At 40.1% G+C, this 16196-nt stretch overlaps 1 protein-coding gene and 1 long non-coding RNA gene across 3 annotated transcripts in view; one reads left to right on the forward strand and one right to left on the reverse strand.

Moving 5' to 3' along the window:
• LOC102455777 (carboxypeptidase B) overlaps positions 1 to 16196 on the reverse strand; it is a 38621-nt gene that overhangs the window by 11056 nt on the left and 11369 nt on the right. Inside the window, exons 4-9 of the mRNA XM_006115917.5 lie at positions 8117 to 8216; positions 7924 to 8025; positions 7007 to 7108; positions 5167 to 5277; positions 4985 to 5075; positions 3797 to 3999 (exon numbers count right to left, since the gene is read on the reverse strand). Coding sequence (XP_006115979.3) covers positions 3797 to 3999; positions 4985 to 5075; positions 5167 to 5277; positions 7007 to 7108; positions 7924 to 8025; positions 8117 to 8216 — 709 coding nt within the window. The remainder of the gene's footprint in view (positions 1 to 3796; positions 4000 to 4984; positions 5076 to 5166; positions 5278 to 7006; positions 7109 to 7923; positions 8026 to 8116; positions 8217 to 16196) is intronic.
• Positions 1 to 16196, forward strand: part of LOC112544625 (uncharacterized) — a 47327-nt gene that overhangs the window by 10769 nt on the left and 20362 nt on the right. For both annotated transcript variants that reach the window (XR_016350363.1, XR_016350364.1), the window contains exon 2: positions 4734 to 4910. This is a non-coding gene — a long non-coding RNA (uncharacterized LOC112544625). The remainder of the gene's footprint in view (positions 1 to 4733; positions 4911 to 16196) is intronic.

Genomic DNA, 16196 nt, shown 5'->3' on the forward strand with positions numbered 1-16196 from the left:
TTCGGGATACCTCCAGCATCCTGAAATAGCTGTGCAGTGTAGACGTGCCATTAGGGATTACCTAACAAGAGGAAATTCCACCTGGCTCTTTAGATTAGCAGATTGTCCTTCTTTCTCTGCAACTATCCTGGCAGCACAAGAATAGGTCTACGGATCTGGCCCATGAAGTTGCAGCTCATTCTCCTTTTAAAGGCTTTATGAAGGGACAGGGAGCATGGCCTGAAAACCATCCAGAAGATATTGGGGCAAAACCATCTCCACCACTGTTGATCTTGGGATCTGCTCCCTGTTGCCTCAATCCCATTTGGAAGCAAAACTCAATGAAGAGTGATGCTGTCAGTTTCTACTGTCCATCAGCCTGTTCTCTACACTCCTCTTCCAGGGGCAATGAAGACATGGAGTGACATTAGTGTAATTAGCGACCATGTGGATATTTGCTCTGCATCTGGTTCTAATAGAAGAATGCTGCATAGAGTGACTGCTTTCCAGCATCACCTCCTAACCCACTGTTCTTTCTGAATACCTGCAGAGCCCCATGGCAGACTGTGCCTAAAGGAAAGGTCAGTGGGCTTGGAAGAAAGGAGGAAGAGGCTATTTTGGTGCCTCTGTTCCCCTCTTCTGCAGGATTAGGGTGATTTCAATAACATTTTACTTGATTTTGCTCCCTTCCTTCATGTTTCACTTTATAATGGAGCATTAGCCCCACACTGTTGAATTAAACAGTGTGGAGCAATATGTTAATAATGATAAGCAGCCATGCGAGGTTTTGTTGTTTAACTACATATTTCATCCCACTCAGAAAAAGATAAGAAATAGCAACTATACTTCCTTTAATTTATTAGATCTGCCAGAGTAAGAATAAACATCTAAGATAAGATAATAGTTCTAAATTTTACTTCTTCATTTAGAGCATGATTTATAGTCACTTTATTTGCCAGAACAATTTATATAAAGCTTTTGATGACAATTCTTCAGCCTCTCTCTGAATTCTGTATCTAGGCAAAAGTTTGCTGATATGAGACACATTACATGGTATTTAGTATAATGCCCTTTATTTCTCCTCCTTTTTTTCTCTGTCTGATTTTTTTTAACCAAGGAGGAATTGCTAAGTGAAAAACCTAATTTCTTTGTGACTGTTCACGTGGACATACTTAGTCATCAGAAAGCTACACCATTAGAACCTACCCAAATCCCATTCAAGACCATGGTAGTCTTTTAATTTATTTTAATGGGCTTTGGATCAGGCCCTTTACATTTAAATATTCCAGTTAGACACAAGAAGTCCTATGTCACTTTATAGACTAACAGATTTATTGAAGCATAAGCTTTTGTGGGCAAAGACCCACTTCATCTGATGAAGTGGGTCTTTGCCTATGAAATCTTATGCTTCAATAAATCTGTTAGTCTATATGGGTATGTCTACACTACCCCGCTAGTTCGAACTAGCGGGGTAATGTAGGCATACCGCACTTGCAAATGAAGCCCAGGATTTGAATTTCCCGGGCTTCATTTGCATAAGCGGGGAGCCGCCATTTTTAAAACCCCGCTGGTTCGAACCCCGTGCAGCGCGGCTACACGGGGCTCGAACTAGGTAGTTCGGACTAGGCTTCCTATTCCGAACTACCTAGTTCAAGCCCCGTGTAGCCCCGCTGCACGCGGTTCGAACCAGCGGGGTTTTAAAAATGGCGGCTCCCCGCTTATGCAAATGAAGCCCGGGAAATTCAAATCCCGGGCTTCATTTGCAAGTGCGGTATGCCTACATTACCCTCCTAGTTCGAACTAGGAGGGTAGTGTAGACATACCCTATGGTACTCCAGGACTTCTCGTTGTTTATGCAGATTCAGACTAACACGGTTACCAGTTACAGACAGTGCTGATTGGTTGACACGGTGATCTCATTAGCAAAAGCCAAGGATTTTGGCTGAAAGTATCCTTCTTTTGAAAAACCAAATATTAGTACAAGTTAGCATCTCTGGGACCCTGCTGTTTTTTGTTGGGAGTTCTAACTAAGGAAATACATTTTGGAATTAGAACAGTTGATCGGATCACAGCCTTCTAGTAGTGATAGGCTGTGCTCCTTTGTAGAAAAAATAATAAAACTTCCCCCTGAGAACATTGAGGCTGATTTAAAATATGGGATAAAATTACAATGGAAAGATTAACTTATATGAAGTGAAATCAAATGGATGTTTATTGACACATATCTCTTGCCTTCCTGAATTACATTTTTTAATACTGAAAAATGGAAGATTCAATCTCTAAACCAAAAGGAGGGTAGATGGACAGGAAGTAGAGGGGTGGGGGAGGAAAGGAAGGGGAATGGGCTTTTTTATTTATTTATAAAATTGCAAGACCTTAGCATGGATGATTTTAGCTGCTCTTCAATATTTGATATTCTTCTAGTCAATAAGGCATAAGACAGAACAGTGAATATGAAAATTGTTCACCCAGGATTTTTTAAAAAGAAAAGAAAAACGAAAAAAGATACATTGACACTGCCTTAGTGTTAATTTTGTGTATTTTTAAAGTTGGGTTTTACTGTACTTTTTGTGTCTGAGTGTCAATATAACTTTTTCCCATCTGAATGTAATGATGTGAGAAACATGCTGCACTTGAAGCAATATGCTTCATCACACTTGGGCTTGACTCAGCAAACTGGGCAGAAGATCATGCAAACTTCTGGCATATGGAGAAAACTGTGAGCAAGACAAAGAAGCAGTTCAGGAGTTTATATTATTTAATTAGACTGAGCTCTCATGTGTGAAATTTAAAATTCAAAACATTCAGTAAAAATCAAAGACAAATAAAAAAGACGGAAGAAATTACTGGAATATTTACAGTTAAAATTCTGACATGTAAAATATTATAACAAACAAACCTCAAACCATCTCTTAATGCTCCCCTTTTCAAGTAAGCCTCCAGAAGTGCAAAGCAAAACTATTAAGTTAGGCATACTCTTCCTTTCTGCTTCAGAATTAAGATAGAACATTGTGGGAGCCCTTACAAATGTGTCAAAGCTCTGCAACAGTAAAGCCAGCGTAATGCCATTGCCTTAGATTTCTGGCAGCTTAACGGGAAGAGAAAGGGTCAAAATGGATTTTTTTCGTTTTGTTTGTTGTGATGTTTTTCATGGCAACTTTTAATTGCTAATATTCTAGAGAATTGAAGTCATTTTATTATTTTTATTATATATTTTTGAAATCTTACAACTTTTACATGTTCAGCCTTTTTAAAAAAAGATAAATAATTCACTTGCTAAATTGCCTTTATCAGACTTAAAAATCTCTAGAAGTTGGGTGCGGCTCTAAACTTCATTAAATAATGATATTTTAAGGCAGATCCACAGCTGGTTTGAATCATTCTAGCTCCATTAAAGCTATGGAGCTATGCCAACTTACACAAGCTGTGGATCTGGCCAACTGAGCATGAAGTTTGTTTGAAATGTATTGCAGCCAGATACACTGTAACCCATTGAATAAAGTGGAAGCAATGTGATATAATTTACATCTCTATATGACATTATTTGCAGACAAACACATTCTTGCAGACAAATCCAACTTGTGTATGATGGAGATGAATCAGGGATTCTTGAGTTAAACTTATACCTCAATGCTCTTCAAATTCTTTTGCTATAAAAAAGTAATTTACTTTTGAAAGCTGATTGTCCAGTTTTTTTCCTAGAATATGTAAGAAAATTTCTGAAATTAACCTGATCTAAATAGCAAGTGAAGAAATGTGCATATTCTCCATATTTCACCAAAATTACAAAGTGTTACAGTATTTGTGTTCTACTTACCAACTCTGCATGGTTCTTTACAAGGGAGTAAGTATAAGAGTAAGGAAACAGCAGCATCTGGGAATAGGAGTGAATGGTCAAGTATGCCTTGATAGTGGAGAGATTTCTACGGATAAAATCAGCCAGTGCCTTGGTCTCCTTTTCAGACTCAGGGGCACTTCCACAGTAAGTGTCATCACATGGTTTTCTTGAGGCACCAACACCTGTGGGGAGGGGCGAATGCTTATATGTAATGAAACAGAATTATGTCAATGGACCATAAAAGTTAAGACTTTTTAGGCAACCTTAAGTTAGTCCCCTGGAGCAGTGTTTCTCAACCTTTTTTTAAATGAAGTTCCCCTTTATTAAAAAAAAATTATAAGTCCCCCCCCAGTACCTACAGTTTTCAGACACACAACATTTTTCTTCCATTGAAACACATTTGTTTAAACAACTTAATCGTAGTTGGGTGGGTGATGAAATTTTTGGGTGTTAAAAGTACAAAAATAATAAAGTGCTGTAAAACTTAAATAAAAAATTCAGTTTTCTCCAAATTTCAGTTGTGTTGACGTACCCTCCAGACTTCTCTCGAGTACCTCTAAGGGTACTTGTACCACTGGAGAAACACTGCCCTTGAGCATATATGATATACAGAGACAAAATATTTATTATGTGCTCACACCCTTTTAGACAATATAGCAAAGCATTTTGCCAAAATATTTTTTTCACAGGTACTATATTTGGAGGAATAAGAACATTTTATACATTACCGAAGTAAGTCATCCTATTGGGTAAATGAATTCATATGAGGGGTGAACAATTCTGTTGACCTGCAGTGCTTTTTTAGAGACCTTTCCTTGAATGTCTGCTACATATCACAGGGCATTCGAGTGGAAGTCTGTAGCTTTCATTTTTTTGCATTATATATAGTGCAATGCTTCCCCCTGTATCATTTCAGTGCCTATAGAAATTTCCAGACTGATGGCCCTACTGATAGAAGACTTCTGTTCACCCAAAGGGACAGATGTGGCATGCACAACAACAACAACATAAGTTTCCCTAAGGAGTGTTGTTGCTGATGATTGCTCCATAGCTGGAAGGACCAACCCAAGGAGCGAGGATATTCCATCTCTGTGTAAGTAGCCTTTTGATATGTTATATGCTGCACCTTTCAATGTTCACTTTCATCAAATATTAGGCAATACTTACTGCACCACCCAGCATTAAAATTCCTGTTGGGGTCAGTACCAATGCAGCTGCTGCCAGCATTTGTGGAACGTGTCTTCCTCCACATGCGATACTGAAATAGAAAGTGCATGTAAATACTGTAGGATCGTTACAGTACTTACCAGTTTAATTACATTCTTTTTCAGAAAGAGGAGTATACATACATTGGTCCAGGTGTAGACATAGCCATCAATATTAAGGACAGGCAGGATGTAGAAATCCACGTTGTCAAGAAGGTGTGTCATAACAGTATCACTTCCATAAGTGCTAACAGCCTAGATATAGGTGAAAAGAGAGCTGCTGTTTTCATTGAATCAGTAATTGCTGGGTGCTCTGAAATGTATTTTAAAAAGTAAAGCGTGTGTTGTCTTTTGCAACTGATGCATAATCTTTTAATCTGATCTTCAGGAAGTTATTCAAAAGGCTCTGTGTGTAAAAGCAATCTACCAATTTAAATCCAAAACTGCAAATATGTTGTTCTGAGGTAGCATTCTTCATTAAGGGTAATATCTAAAAGCCACTGAAGTCAATGGGAGTCTTTCCACTGACTTCAGTAGGCTTGGGTCCTGGCCCAAGCACCCTAGAATTAATAATAGTTTAGTACTATACACTCCACAGTTTGACATCTGAGACAGGCTAAAGCTTTGAGATATTTTTAAGTACTGGAAAGAACAAGGAATAAATCCCAGGTTATATCATTTAGAACCACACTACTGTTGTAAAAAAGCATTAATTTTCTAACTTAAAATTGCATAGATGAATAAGCACTGATCGCGAGCAATGCACCAAATCAGCATGCAAGTGAGTAGACTTAGAGCACTCCAAAAAAAAATCTTATTTAGAGGGATTCAGTGCTCCAGACCGCATATTCTATAAGGGCTCTTGCCTCCCTGTAGTCTGCCTTCTTAAAACTTTTTATTTGTATTCGAGAAAATATGTCTCAATCCCATTTCAAGCACAGAATTTGCACAGAGAGGATCCTTCTGAGACATTCAGGACAATAGATACACTTCTGACTCTAGGAAACTCTCATCACAAAAGATAATACAACATTAAATGATCTATGGAGACAAATTTCCCCACTCCTTCCCTTATCACACAGGCATCATGAAAACTCCAGCACTCGGGGCTTGATTCTCTATTGTTTTGTGTGATCATTTACAGATCTACACCTGTATAAAGTGAGTGTAAATGGGGCATAGAAAAACTACCATTCTGATCTGGTAGGCTACATCTAGACTGGCAAGATTTAGCGCAAATACTCTAAACGCAAGAGTTTTTGTGTTAGAGTATTTGAGTAAGAGAGCATCTATACTGGCATGTGCTTTTGCACAAAAGATTTGCTTTTGCGCAAAAGCATCCATTTTAGCCATTGGGCTTTCTTGCGCAAGAAATTGATGTTACCTGTCTACACTGGCCTCTTGCACAAGAACACTTGCGCAAGAGGACTTATCCCTGAGCAGGAGCGTCAGATTATATGCGCAAGAAGCACTGATTTCATACAGTAGAACGTCAGTGTTCTTGCGCAAATACTCGTGGCCAGTGTAGACAGGCGGCCGCTTTTGCGCTAAATCTTGCCAATGTAGACACAGCCGTAGTGTATTGCACCCAAGGTTCCTTCACTTTGCACACATATGAATGACCACAGAGGATGCAAAGCAATTGAGAATCAGGCAGTGTAATTTGTTGACTAGTAAACAGTGCTCCAAAGCAGGTTATGGTTAGTAGGTCTCTGAGGTAAAGCACTGAGGCAAGGGCAAGGATCTGTCCCACAATATGTATATGCTTCACTTCAAGAGGAAAAAGGACCCCAAATTGTATTATTCCAACCCAAATGCAAAATCAGAGAATAAAATTAGAAAGTTCTAGACTAGAAACTACCAAGGACTGACAAACAGGAGATCTTATTATTGTATTTGTTTCACATTTGTTATACTCTTTGTCATGTTCTACTACAGTTGATCTGTTTTGTGAAAACCTTTCTTAGTTACTGGATATACCAACCTCTTTCACAAACCACTGGCAGAATGCAGGGGAGATCCACTCTCTAGCATGGAAACCACAATCCATAAAGATGGCCTTTTTGTTTGAACCACTTTTCCCCACCTATAGTAAATAAAATATGATGAAATACAATCTATTTGATGTACAAATTACTAATATTCTATCTCCAGACTAGTGACTCTAAAGGTGAAACTTAACAACAGCATGAGATATATTCCTTGATTAAATTGGAAACCTAATACTAGGTGAGTATATTCTTGCCTTGCCTCTCTGGACAATCAAGCTGTTCAAGTTAAAATAGTATTTCCTTTATTTTGTTTAAATGTAGACAAGCCCATATTTTCCCAGATTATTTCATTACTACACATTATTGGTAGATTTCATAGTGTAGTGTTATTAGTTGAAAAGACCAGGTTGGTTATATAAATTCTGGTGAATGCTAGTGCTGTTTTGGATAAATAATCTGTTTCTCCCCTCCCCTGTTTATTTCTTCATATCTTATTTATTCATAAGAGTTATGGGATAGAAAATTATGTCTGAAGAAGATAGACAAATTGTTTTCAATTGCGAGATAGGCTGACATTTATAGATCCCTTTATAGTAAGTGGGTTTACAAACAACAGATGGCGTGAACAATTACATAAAGGTAGATTATCATTTACAATGCTCACAGGAATGTGGTTAAATTTATAGCTCTGAACTTCCAAAATATTTATTATGGGTTTCACTCTCTCAACTCTTTACCTTAAATCAAAAGGATAAAAAAAATCACAATAGAAGTAGCTCTCAAAATGTGTTTTGATTTCCTAGAGGATTTATAATACATGCCAGAGTTAGTGATGGCTTAATAAATATTGTAATTATATTCATGTTACAAGAAGAGACCAGACTGGTAAAAATAAATTAAGGACAATTACCTTGAGGAGGTACATGGGCCGCCCTTGAAATGTAGTCCCAATCTGAGTGCGAGAGACAAGTTTTGCGTTCTGAGCAGCAATGTCAGCCGTCCAAGCAGTGATCTATTTAATACAATTGTTAAGTTTAATGACATCTCTAACCCCAGTTCCAAAGCATTTAGTGAATGGAGAGTGTAACATTTATAGACTTTACCGTGTCCCAGTCGTTGTATTTTACATAACTGTGTCCAGCAGTACGAACTTTGCTGTCAAACTGAGCATCAAGAACTGTCTTCAGGTTGTCGATCAGAATTCTGCAAGAAACCCACAGTAGTAACAAATATAGCAAGAAGACTTGTCGGGGGTAAAGTTATTCTTCAAATTTGATTTTCCCTACTAGAGAAAGCATTGGACAGATATCACTGACCTACCATTAGGAATCACAGTGATTCTGAAATGAAGTGTTGAGTTTGGCCTACATTCCTGATTACAATTACGGGAATTCACAGCAACCTAATTTAGCCTTATGTTCTGCTCCAAGGCAGGGCATGGGGATGATTGAGCCCTTCCTGGCTGGCAGCTGTCCACCAGGCCAGCTCTTTGCTCCCAGGCCTCCACAGTGCAAGGTCTTCAGAGTCAGCAGCAGGGAAGTTGACAACCTTATTTTCCCCATGTTGTAAGGATGCGCTCATGGAACAGCCCTCTCCCCCTCACCTCGTTGTAAGCTTATGCAGACAGCATTGTATTGCTTGTGGGGATGGGCTTCTTGGGAACAGGGCCTTCCTTGAGCTGATAGCACAGAATGACATTTGCCCTGTCATGTCACAACATGATGATACAACATACCAGGCCATTGAAAAGGCATCATCAAGCAAACCTCTGGAAAAGAGTAGCCCTCACTCTGCCCAACCAAACTCCCAAGGTGGTTTTGGCAGCCTCCTAATGCCAATGGATTGAACCATCTCCCAGCTCGATTTGGTTTGATTTATGCCAGCTGCAGCAAGGTGAATGCAGTCATTCAATAAGCAACAGGATATATGCACTGAAGTCCTGTCTTCTTCTGCCACTCACTTTTCCCATGAGCAAAGACTAACACTTACGGCTTACTAACAGGCAGTAACTCAGGACAGTTTGCTTGTATTTCAGCCACTCTGACTTTTATTTTCAAGTGCTTGTCTTACCCTGTATGGTTAGAGGGTCAAAAATAGCAAAAACATTATGTTCTTGATCAAAGTGATCGGCACAGATGAGAGGTCAATTTGCTGTGCAAATCTAGCCTTCATAATGAACACTTAAAATGGCTGCAAATACATAATTTCAGGGCCCTGCAGCTGCAGATCAAAGAATTGTATTTACTTTGGCTGTCACAAGGACATTCTGCTGGTTTGTCAGGGACATCCTGCAACCCTCATGGGCCTTGCAATCAGAAGAGAGGTGCATGAACTTGTGCAAATCTATGTATATTGTTGGAAATTCTAGTACACACCAGTGTAATTCCTCCTTTGCCAAAGAGAAAATCCTTCAATGGATTCTTCTGCTATAAGGGGGTAATAAGAACACTGAAAACATCCTCAAGAACTATAATTATATTTTTATTGCCAAAATATATGGGTCTTTCCTTCATGGGGCTACTCTGAATATGTCAGAAGTACAATTATAGTGGCAAATGCAGTATTAATAGTACTGCTGTGGTTTCCTTAGGACCTGAAAAAGAAACCATTGAGTCTTTTAATGAAGTAATGTTACTACCATTGATAACTATCGAGGTCTCTCCTTTAATATTAGTGGTAAAATGTTTGTAAAGTAAATATCCCATTTACATTAGTTATTTTGCATGTTTGTCATATTTTATGTTAAGGGGCTCCAATAAAAGTCTCTAGGGATGCATTCTTAACAGATTGAAAACACAGACTTAGCAGATTAAAGGGACTAATTTAATGAGAGCTGCATGATCTAGTAGGAAGGAATTTGAGCTAGTGAAATAGGTATGGGGCTGTGAGCCAAAAGCTTGGCAATCTTAATCCAGCTCTGCCATCCAGTGTTTGTTTCAGTGTCTTGGTAAAATGAGATAATATTATTGACTTACCTACTACACAACTAATGGTCCAGATGCAGCCAATATTGTTGAGATATTTTGTACTATTGTGGTGACACAAGTCATCCATAAACCTTAGTAGAGAGAAAAGATAGGTGAGGTAGTAGCTTTTATTGAACCAGCATTTGTTGGTGATGGAGACAAGCTTTCTTGCTTACATGGAACTCTTTAGAAACCTTGTCTTTACCACCAACAGAAGTTGGTCCAATAAAAGATATTACCTCACCCATTGTGAGTCTCTCAGGGTATGTCTACACTACCACCCTAGTTCGAACTATGGTGGTAATGTAGGCAACCGGAGTTGCAAATGAAGCCCGGGATTTGAATTTCCTGGGCTTCATTTGCATAAAGTCGGGCGCCGCCATCTTTAAATGTCCGCTAGTGCAGACTCCGTGCCCGCGGCTACACGCGGCACGGACTAGAAAGTTCGGACTAGGCTTCCTAGTCCGAACTACCATTACTCGAGGAGTCCGAACTTCCTAGTCCAAACTACCTAGTCCGTGCCGTGTGTAGCCGCGCGGCACGGAGTCCGCACTAGCAGACATTTAAAAATGGAGGCGCCCAGCTTTATGCAAATGAAGCCCGGGAAATTCAAATCCCGGGTTTCATTTGCAACTCCAGTTGCCTACATTACCACCCTAGTTCGAACTAGGGTGGTAGTGTAGACATACCCTCATATACTATCATGGCTACAACAACACTCTATAAATCTTATTGGCAGCTGCTTTGGTTCACTGTTTGGATAGGGATTTGAAAATATAAATTATAAAGGTGTCTAAGGCTGTGTCTAGACTGCAGGGTTTTTTCGAAAAAACTTCACCTGTGTCTAGACTACAGCCACGTTCTTTCAAAATTAAATCGAAAGAACGCGGCTTTTCTTTCGACGGCGGTACTTCTCATTTCACAAGGAAGAACGCCTTTTTTCGAAAGTGCTCTTTCGAAAAAAGGCATTCTTGAATGCAAACAGGGCTTTTTCGAAAGAGAGCATCCAGACTGCCTGGGTGCTCTCTTTCGAAAAAGCGGCTCACTTTTTCGAAAGAAGAGGTTGCAGTCTAGATGCTCTTTTTCGAAAGAAGCTTTTTCAAAAGTATCTTTCGAAAAAGCCTCTTTTGAAAGAGGCTTGCAGTCTAGACGTAGCCTAAGTGACGTAGCAGCACCAATCTTTCACTATGTGGGCAGAAGGACTGTCAGATTTCTTCCAGCCTGCTCGAGTGCTTCTGTGGTATTCCCTAGTAGCTGCTGGGTAAGCCTGAATAGTACTGCACCCAATGTATTGGAAGAAGTTATATGTATGGCCCCCTTACAAATTTATGACCATAATTGGATTGATTGATTACATACTCTTCATCTTATAGCAGGAGTTTCAAACTCCCAGCACTCAGGCCATCCGCAGCCAGAGCTGTTGTGCAATGTGGCCAAGCAAACTAGCAGTCCCTAAGCCCTGGCCCTTCCTGACACTGCCCCGCTCTCTCCCATCCCCTGAGGTTCTCTGCTTCCCTGCAGTTCCTACCACCATAGGGAATATGGGGGGAGGGGCCCCAACCCCTGCTGCTGCACTGTGCCAGGCCTCCCTCCCTGGTAATCCCTGAAGCCATGTCCTCGGAGGATAGGGTACCCTGGGGGAGAGGAAGGGAGGGAGCAGGGTGGTGGCAGGAAGGGACAAGTCTTGGAGAACACTAATGGACAGCCCCACTCCTTTAGCCTAACAAAATTCCCAGGCCGGATTGTGCAGTTGCTCCCTCCAGGGATGACCTGTGGGCTGGGAGTTTGAGATCAATGCTCCTTCTAAGCTGTACACTTGTGCCACCACTCAGGAGAATTCAGATGCTGCCCAGCTGATTAAGAGAGCACCCACAGCTAGGAGTTTTGTTTCTACTGGTGGTGCACATTCACACATGCCTCAGTGCACATAAAATGTATTCCGCATATGAATAAAAAAAATCCAAACACGGATGAAAAAGATTGGAGGGAACACTGAGATCCCTACCTTATAGCATTGTCTCAGAGGAGTAGCCATGTTAGTCTGTAACTTTAAAAACAACTAGTAGTCCTGTGGCACCTTAGAGACTAACAAAAATATGTATAGTATCTTGTACGTAGTACAGTATCATCTCACAGGCCTTGGGAGACAGGCCAATCCTTGCCTACAGACAATCCTTAACCGGAAACAAATTTTTTCCAGCACCCATATATCACACCAGAAACACACTCACCCAGAAACCTACCCCTGCTATAAATCTCCAGCGTTGTTGACTCAAGTCCCACGACTTGAACTCGAGTCCAACTTAAGTCGGCTAGGTGACTCCACTTGAGACTCAACTCGGGTTCATTGTTTGTGACTTGAGACTCGACTTGAGACTTGCTAATTTTGTTAAATTGACTTGGTGAAAAAATTGTCTGAAAATGCTGATATTGATGGCTTGTACAAAAGTGACTTGACATTTTTTAAATTAAGACTTGAGACTCGACTTGGGACTTGACTCGAAAGTGACTTTAGGGATTCAAGACTCGACTTGAGACTTGAACTGTAGTGACTTGAGACTCGACTTGGTCTTGACAATGCCAACTTTAAGACAACACTGTAAATCTCATTGCCAACTCTGTCCACACATACAAGTGACACCACCACAGGACCTAACCACATAAGCCACAATATCGGGCTCATAGAACTGCACATCCTCTAATGTGATATAAGTCATCAAGTGCCAGCAGTGCCCCTCTGCCATGTCTATTAGGACAGTCTCTATGACAAAGGATAAAAGCATACAAGTCTGACATGAGAAATGATAACACACATAAACCTATAGGGGAACATTTTAACCTGCCTGGGCACTCATGAATGTATTTAAAAGTAGCCTTCCTTCTACAAAGAAATTTCACAAGCCAATTACATAGAAAGAGAGCAAAACTGACCATCTTTTGCATATTTGACACTATTTCCCTGGGCTTGAACAAAGACATTAACTGGATATCACATTATAAAGCCTTCCTTCCCTACATTTAACACCTCATTTACATCAAAAGCTAAGTATGGAGAACTTCCATCCCATTCAGTTAGCCTCATTATCACTTGTACTACAATTGACAGATACCTTTTTATTTTTCTTCCCTTCTTTTTCTGTTATACATTCTGGGTTCCTGTTATTTCCACTCTAGCTTCCAGCTCATCTGAAGAAGTGAATTTTGCTCACGAAAGCTCATGATACTATATATATTTTTGCTAGTCTCTAAAATGCCACAGAACTACTTGTATTTTTTTAATAACATTGTGTTAGTGTAGAACTTCTTTGCGAACAATAGGGGACTTAAACATTTTATATAACACTGAAGCTTGATCCAATTTGTATTCAAGTGAGTGGAAAGATTCCCCATGACTCAACAATCTTTTCCTGGATTAAATAGGAATAAAATGACTAATTTGCTGAATTTCTCTTCATCACAGACATTGTTTAATGCTGAGACAAGATAGTTAAGTAATATCTTTTATTGGACAACTTCTTTGGGTGAAAAAGACAAGCTTTCAAGCCACTCAAAGCTCTGTATCCATTCAATGACAAATTGATAGGCTGATTCAATATTCTGTGTTGTTAAGTAAAACACATTGCTCATGGTGTTGTATTGGACAGATTGTATCAGAAAGCACCACAGGATTATTTTACAAACAGATAGGTCTGTGAATCTTAGTTTACTAACAATTGCATAGTAGTTTTATGATGAGACCTAAAAATAAATGAAAACATTGGTGAGGAAACCTCTGTTGGTCTCCCTGAACTGTGATGTGGCCTTTGGTAAGTCACTTCAATTTACTAGACCTCTTTCTTGTCCTGCCTTTTATCTTTTTACATTGTAAACTCTACACATTTTGTTCTTCCTGGTTTTATAGTGTCTATCCCAATGGGATCTGGATCGTAATTGCAGCTTCTAGGTGCTACAATAGTAATAATAATGGTAATGAAAAATTAATGAATAGCTTGACTAGCAGTTCATAGAATCATAGAATACTAGGACTGGAAGGGACCTCAAGAGGTCATCAAGTCCAGTCCCCTGCTCTCATGGCAGGACCAGATACTGTCTAGACCATGCTTGATAGACATTTATCTAACCTACTCTTAAGTATCTCCAGAGACGGGGATTCCACAACCTCCCTAGGTAATTTATTCCAGTGTTTGACTACCCTGACACCCTTTTAGATACCTGAAAATGGCTATCATGTCCCCCCTCAATCTTCTCTTTTCTAAACTAAACAAACCCAATTCTTTCAGCCTTCTTTCATAGGCCGTGTTTCTAAACCTTTAATCGTTCTTGTTGCTCTTCTCTGGACCCTCTCCAATTTCTCCATCTCTTTCTTGAAATGCAATTCCCAGAACTGGACACAATACTCCAGATGAGGCCTAACCAGTGCAGAGTAGAGCAGAAGAATGACTTCTCGTGTCTTGCTCACAATACACCTGTTAATGCATCTCAGAATCATGTTTGCTTTTTTTTGCAACAGCATCACCCTGACTCATATTCAACTTGGGGTCCACTATAACCCCTAGATCCCTTTCTGACGTACTCCTTCCTAGACAGTCGCTTCCCATTCTTTATGTGTGAAACTGATTGTCCCTTCCTAAGTGGAGCACTTTGCATTTGTCTTTATTAAACTTCATCCTGTTTACCTCAGACCATTTCTCCAATTTATCCAGATCATTATGAATTATGACCCTATCCTCCCGAGTAGTTGCAGCTCTTCCCAGCGTGGTATCATCTGAAAACTTAATAAGCGTACTTTCTATGCCAATATCTAAATCGTTAATGAAGATATTGAACAGAGCCGGTCCCAAAACAGACCTCTGCGGAACCCCACTTGTTATACCTTTCCAGCAGGATTGAGAACCATTAATAACTACTCTCTGACTGTGTCTACATTGGCACCCTTTTCCGGAAAATGGATGCTAATGAGACATTTCAGAATTGCAAATGCTGCGGGGGATTTAAATATCCCCCGCTGCATTTGCATGAACATGGCTGCCGCTTTTTTCTGGCTCGGGGTTTTGCCGGAGAAAAGCGCCAGTCTAGATGGGATCCTTGAAAGTAGGAATAAGGGATTTATTTAAATCCCCCGCGGCATTTGCATGAACATGGCTGCCGCTTTTTTCCGGCTCGGGGTTTTGCCAGAGAAAAGCACCAGTCTAGACAGGATCTTGCGGAAAATAAACCCTTTTCCAGAAGATCCCTTATTCCTACTTTCAAGGATCCCATCTAGACTGGCGCTTTTCTCCGGCAAAACCCCGAGCCAGAAAAAAGCAGCAGCCATGTTCATGCAAATGCCGCGGGGGATATTTAAATCCCCCACGGCATTTGCAATTCTGAAGTGTCTCATTAGCATCCCTTTTCCGGAAAAGGGTGCCAATGTAGACACAGCCTCTGAGTACGGTTATCCAGACAGTTATGCACCCACCTTATAGTAGCCCTATCTAAGTTGTATTTGCCTACTTTATTGATAAGAATATCATGTGAGACCATATCAAACGCCTTACTAAAGTCTAGTTATACCACATCCACCGCCTCTCCCTCATCCACAAGACTCGTTATCCTATCAAAGAAAGTTATCAGATTGGTTTGACATGATTGTTCTTTACAAATCCATGCTGGCTGTTCCCTATCACCTTTCCACCTTCCAAATGTTTACAGATGATGTCCTTAATTACTTGCTCCATTATCTTCCCTGGCATAGAAGTTAAACTAACTGGTCTGTAGTTTCCTGGGTTGTTCTTATTCCCCTTTTTATAAATGGGCACTATATTTGCCCTTTTCCAGTCTTCTGGAATCTCTCCTGTCTACCATGATTTTCCAAAGATGATAGCTAAAGGCTCAATACCTCCTCTATCAACTCCTTGAGTATTCTAGATGCATTTCATCAGGCCTTGGTGACTTGCAGGCATCTAACTTTTCTAGGTGATTTTTAACTTGTTCTTTTTTTATTTTATCTTCTAAACCTACCCCCTTCCCACTAGCATTCGCTATGTTAGGCATTCCTACAGACTTCTCGGTGAAGACCAAAACAAAGAAGTCATTAAGCATCTCTGCCATTTCCCAGTTTCCTGTTACTGTTTCTCCCTCCTCACTGACCAGTGGGCCTACCCTGTCCTTGGTCTTCCTCTTGCTTCTAATGTATTTATAAAAAGTCTTCTAGTTTCCCTTTATTCCCGTAGCTAGT

The sequence above is a fragment of the Pelodiscus sinensis genome, chromosome 10 (assembly GCF_052426305.1).
Source record: "Pelodiscus sinensis isolate ZL-2025 chromosome 10, ASM5242630v1, whole genome shotgun sequence".
Classification (NCBI taxonomy): Eukaryota; Metazoa; Chordata; order Testudines; family Trionychidae; genus Pelodiscus; species Pelodiscus sinensis.